Below are 6,326 nucleotides of genomic sequence, written 5' to 3' on the forward strand. Positions count from 1 at the left end.
CATTTCAATACTACTTTAGATTGAGCATTAAAAGTTTAGATTAGTGGATCTTTTTGAGAGATATTGGCTCAGAAATATCGTTCACAGGAAAGCGAAACCGGTCACTTTATTTAATCTTAATTTGCATCTCTAAATGTAACCACTACAGAATGCTACCTTTCCCATGTCGGCTGGGCGGATTAGCCGCCGCAGTTCGCTGGTTGAGCCCCGATTGCCAGCATGCAGGGCGGATCAAACGCTCACCAGTCGCCGTTGGAGGAACAGTTTATTTGGAATGTTGAGCAGTGGGGAATTGATTCAGAACATCAACAGGTTTTATTTACTGTGTTCAACACACATGTGCAGTGGTGATGTGTTAAATTCAGGTGGGAGTTGAATTTTACTTTAATCCACCCACGTAGACGACATCAACCAAAGCCAGAAAACAAGTATACAAATGACATTGGAACCATGTTCGGGACTTAGATAGGGGGGGCGGAACTCACAAGAAAATGTTTTGTATCTACGCTTACAGCCAACAGCACACAACGGAACATAACAATACGATATTTCTCAACATAGTGTATTTATCCATGCTTTGAGCACAGCCCGTACGGGGACCCATGCAGAATGTTATTTTTGTGTGTCTTTTGTTGTCGTTTTGATGAAGTGAACGGAGTGTTAGTTACAGGGGCAAAACAAACATCTGTGTGCATACACCAACATCAGTGTCATGATACATTCTAAACTGCTGGCCCACAAGTCAGCCCGGAATCCACGATACGAACATGCTTCAGCCTGAACAGCAAAGGAAAGTGCGTTACAAAACAAAGGTACAAAAAAACCCATAGATCTTTCACCCATTTTTTTTGTCCGTGAGCACAAATGCCAGTGTTGTATTAGAGCATGGGATGGGTGAGGAAAATGCTTTTCTTGAAGGAAATGAGTAAAATGCTACATGGAGAATTTGGAGAATACAAAAGAAAAACAGAAGATAATGAAAAAAAAAATGTCCACAACCCCCATGTCTCTGCACAGCGTGATACAATCCGAGGCGAAATCTATTTATCTCCCGGATGAAAACCATCTCGGTTCGGTTTCCTAATGCTGGTGTGACACCCTGGCTCCTCTAATCACAATTTGGGTTGGTTTCGGTGACCTCAAAATGTCCGTCTTTATCTTCCTAGCAGACAGGGGAGTTAAGATATAAATATTCCTGCGATAATACAAATCCCTTCTGGTGTCATTTTCATTGCTTTACGCACACGAGCGTTGCTTCTTTTTAGAATATTAGCATACATAGGGCATAGCTACACACCATATATCTAAACAGGGGGATTACAATCCAGGTCTTGCCGTTTTACTGTCACGGGTGAAAAAGACACAGGGGTGTTATACAGGACAGGGTATAAATACATTTTGCAAGCAGCCTAAGCGTTTGACCTTTTCATTCCGTAGAATTGTTATAGAGAGAGAGACTTTGAAAGGTTCACACCCTGGTTTGGTTTAAATCAACATATCTGCTACAGCCTCCATCCTCGTGAAAACAGCACACATACACACACACACACACACACACACACACACACACACAAAGTAGAGCACGGCTTCCGCATGATTGCACAATCACAGGCCCAGTAGAAATGTATAAAAGATGTATATAAGTCATATAAAATGCATGCTACAGCGAACCCCAGCTTTGTTTTTTCCACTCGCTTGGGGACTTTATTCCCTAATTGGAACAGCCGAAAAACAAAAACAAAAAATGTCAACGGGTTACGCCCTGCAACGACCAACATCCTCTGTCCTCCTGTGGCTGTCTGTAGAGCGCCTGCAAACACTTTCAACCCTTTCACAAACTACAGCGTTTGGAGTGCTCTTTGTTTGCCTGTCCCTCCTCGACTTGCTTCAAGGACACTTCCGCAATTCCAACCTCGTATCTATATGGATACCGTTTTATATTATACCCCCAGGCCTTCTGCTTCCCCAGGGCCCACCCTCATAGATCTGTGATGGTCCTGCACGGCCCACAAATGAAACAAACACACTTTCTGCTGCTCCCGCTCGCTCAGCCTCGGGATTATAGACTCAAAACCGGCCCCAGGAAAACGGCAATCCACACGGTGAACAAGCAAAGACGAAAGCAAACGAAGAGAACATAAAAAGGGGAACAATGGCCGCCGCGTGGAGTACAGTGGAGGAAACAGGGGGTCTGAGGTTGGAATGCTGGAGCGCTTTGCGCCGGTTGAGTCAGCCGTTGCATCACAAAGCCGGGATCAGCGGGATGGCGGGATGCGTGCTTGCCTCTTTACTCCCTATGCAGAGCTTTCGGTCGGAGAACTTAATCGCTGCCGGAAGAGCAGACACACCGGCAGGCAGCCATGTCGCTTTTGATTCATAGCGAACCTGCTCAGTATGAATGGGAATGGGGCTGGGTCTACATTCAGGCCCACGCAGTCACCCCTATCAGAATGGGTATTAGCTACCGTTTCTTTTTTAGGTTTTTTTGCCGGTGTCAGCCCTATTCAGACAGGATTGGTTTCAGACACTGGGGTATTGTAGTTATTACCCGTGAATCTTTCTGATTTGAGCCCTGGCCTACCTTTCACAGGCTTTTTATGGACCGAGCGTCCTTGTGCCTCTAAAGATTACGACCACGTCTTTTACCTTTTCTAAAGCGGTCGGTGAGAATATCTCCTCAGCTAATAGCAATCCTGTGCAAATCGACATTTACGGCGGGAAAGCAGTTTTCTCTGTTTTCCCTGCTTTCCTACGGAGTGTTTTCCTGGATCCATTGTTTGGAGTCTCTTTCTCCAAGTTCTCTCGAGGGCGTTGGAGTCTAGTTCCGATGCTGCTCAACCAGCCAAACACTTTTAATGAGACGTACTTTGGCAGTACTTACTCCTGGAATGGCCGACAGACTATGGACATATCTAATAAGTTTACAGATGCCGCCTGGCTCCGTCAGTCTAATGAGTGTTAACCATCAACATTTAAATTTGGCCACAAAATACCCCTGTAACAAACAATGCAAATCAACCAGAAAGTGTAGCACGAATAAGGGCGTCTTCATTGGAGCCACAGTGTCCCACAGGCCGGTGGCATACGGAGCCCTTTACTGTGACGTAAACCTATATCTTGCCCCATGTGAATTGTTCATAAATGCTGCAGACTTCTTGCAGTCTCCCTTTTACACATCAGCCGAGTGCGATTTAATTTGACGCTTCTTGAGCTCTCAGTGATGAACGTAATGCTACCAATAAACCCAAAGTCATCCAAGAAGGCACCGGTAAAGTACACTCTAGGATAGATGCAATGGATCTATTTTTATGTTTGTGTTTGATCCATTATCATGGCACCAGAAGGAAAAAAAACGAAGACGATGAAACCATTCCGTTAACCCTCCTTCATGGGACCATCTGGGTCGTCTTTGTCATTTTGACGTACGCCTTATGTTTCTCATCAAGCTACGGAGAATACGATTCATGGCGATGACTGCACCACTGCACGCGCTTACGGAACACATTTGATCGGACGTTGCTCGGACTTTGTCAGAGCAAACACTCCACACACACAAGGACAAGTGGACCACACGTACACGCGGCCTGACCTGGAGCGCTGCGGTGCGTTTTAGCGCGCGGCGTTTGCTAAAGCATCACTGCAACACTTCAAGGATCGTTTGTATCGACGGCGGCGGTGGCGGCTGCTGCTGCATTCCATCCCGGTAAACAGGCTGAAGCGTAAAACCACACACACACACACACACACACACACACACACACACACGCACGCAGGACACGTGTACAAAGAGAAATGGTAAAGCACTTACAAACTCATACACACGCGCACACACACAAGGTGGCAATCCATACATAGAGGCACACATATGAAGGACGGAGGATGGCTATGGGTGTGCGTCATCCTCTATCCGCTATGCACATCGAGCTGCGGAGTGTTTTGGAGGCACAAATGATAATAGAATGCAATTAGCTCAAGCGGCTCCACTGCACACATAAATCTCCCCGCGCCACGGGGTCACCAATGACTTAACTCCGGCCACGAGGACGGAATTGATAATTGCACGATGCTTCCCTACATTGCGGCGGGTACACTGTCAAAGCAAGCGCACGCGATATGAGCTAAAGACAAGTGTTCCTGCAGCGGGATTAATACGCTTTAGTCAAATGATTATTTTTCGAAATCGACACCGGTGAATTCTTATTCACACTTGGGGGGACCCCTTCGGATTATGAATAGAAGGTGAGACGGATGTTAGAATGCGCCGTTCGACCCCTCTCATTGATAACACTGAGACTTAAGCCATCGCAAACCCCATTGCTTTCATTTTCCCTTCGATTAGTATCTCATGTAGACCAATGCGAAACGTGCCCTTGTTATGACATGATAGAACTTTTTTGTTAAAACGTAATAATGTTTATCTCTTTTTTTGGTTCTTGACAAAGCTTTTTTGTCAAAAGGTTTTGTTGCGTGGCGTTACGTTCAATGTCTTCGGTGTAAAAAAGAAAATTTTGAATATGTTCAATCGGCAAGCAGATGTCGAATAACTGTTACATAAAATAACCTATATATTACATGTACATATATATGATCATATATATATGTATAAACTGTTGGGTTGGGTTATATATATATATATATATATCTATATATATATATATATATATACATATATATCTATATATATCTATATTATTAGACAACACTTATTCGACATCTGATCATCTTATCACCACAGATATTCCATGGATCAATTCCTCCTGGAACCGGTGTTGTTCCGAGCCCTTGTTAATCCCGCCTGCCCCGATCACAACACAACACATTTTCCCAACAACCCACGATCCGGGGTCAGTCTCCGGGACAAGTCAGGAATAACAACACATCTGGTAATCTGGAAGCAGATTCCTGCGTCCGACCAGCAACAAAAAAAAGAAAACATTTAAATGAGGACTTTGAAAGGCTCATTATATAAACATTAATTCCGTTGCTTGCTTCCTTTGCTTTTCAAATGACCTTATTTGTGGGAAGATCTCGGCTGGATGGGAGACTAGCAAATCGAATGTGACAGCGCTCCGGCCTCCGCCGTTCTCCGGTTTCGGAACGATGGGAATTATACATTAATTATGCTGCGAGGGCGGAGCGACCATCAGGAGGAGACCGGAGCGTCGGCTGTCGGGAAGCAGCACTGAGACGTGAAGGTTTTAACCCAGCTGGTGATCAAACGTTCCTTTCTTCCCTGTAAAAGCGGGATATTTTTATAGTTTGTTTGACGTTGTGTTGTCCTCGGTTTTCCCTTCGCTGTTTTTTCGTGTTCGCTCCTTTACCGTTTCGCGACGCTCCCGGAGCAGCGTAGGATTCCGAGCCGCTAATCCCAGTTTATTTAATATATCCTAATCCTTCCCCCGGTGGCGCTCCCGCTGAAGTCCACTTCAGTCCCGTCCGTCTCCTCAAAGCCCCACGGAGCACACATTCCCTGTTTTCCCAAACACACGGAAAACCTCCTTCTTTAAAAGGTCAATGAATGGAGATGCTGGATCGTCGTGTTGTGCGGAGCGTGGAATGTGTGTAACTGTGGTTAGTGGGGGGGGGCCTAGGATACCAGGCCAGCGTCTCGGTCGCGGTGGAGGAGGTGAGGAGCTGGGAGGGTCACGACAGCTGCCAGGTGGGGTTGAAGAACTTGATGGGGTGCGTCTTGGCCCACTTGGCGAACACGGTCTTCTCGGTGATGAAGCGGTGGCCGCCGTACGGCGCGCTCTCGTGGAGGACGTACTCGCCGCACTCGTCCCGACTGCCCGTCTCGTAGTAGTGGTAAGGTACCTTCCTGTAGCCCTCGCTCCTGGGGAGGGGGGGGGGGGGGGGGGGGGGGGGGGGGAGAGAGAGAGAGAGAGAGAGAGAGAGAGAGAGGGAGAGAGAGGGAGAGAGGGGGGGAGAGAGAGGGAAGAGAGGGGGGGAGAGAGAGAGAGAGAGAGAGAGGGGGAGAGAGAGAGAGGGAGATTGGGGGGAGAGAGAGAGAGAGAGAGAGAAAGAGAGGGGGAGAGAGAGAGAGGGAGATTGGGGAGAGAGAGAGAGAGAGAGAGAGAGAGAGAGAGAGAGAGAAAGAGAGGGGGAGAGAGAGAGGGAGATTGGAGAGAGAGAGAGGTAGTTTGGTTATTGCAAGATCTATTGAAACATATGGCTTGTATGTATGGGTACATATTGGTTGTCAAGCTACAACCAATTTTGGTTTATGATTGATAAACAATGGGTTGGCACCCGTTATCCAGAAGCAATACAAATAAAATAATTATATACACAGTACACAAAGATATGTGGTATATCATGAATCATCC

At 46.5% G+C, this 6,326-nt stretch overlaps 1 protein-coding gene across 1 annotated transcript in view; it reads right to left on the reverse strand.

The window, feature by feature from the left end:
* Positions 1–5,643: 5,643 nt before the first annotated feature.
* Positions 5,644–6,326, reverse strand: part of st6galnac3 (ST6 (alpha-N-acetyl-neuraminyl-2,3-beta-galactosyl-1,3)-N-acetylgalactosaminide alpha-2,6-sialyltransferase 3) — a gene marked incomplete at its 3' end in the record, with an annotated part of 45,244 nt that continues 44,561 nt past the window's right edge. Inside the window, exon 5 of the mRNA XM_079750462.1 lies at positions 5,644–5,833. Within this exon, the coding sequence (XP_079606588.1) occupies positions 5,644–5,833 (190 nt within the window). The remainder of the gene's footprint in view (positions 5,834–6,326) is intronic.

Source organism: Pollachius pollachius (genome assembly GCF_949987615.1).
Source record: "Pollachius pollachius genome assembly, chromosome: 14".
Lineage (NCBI taxonomy): Eukaryota > Metazoa > Chordata > Actinopteri > Gadiformes > Gadidae > Pollachius > Pollachius pollachius.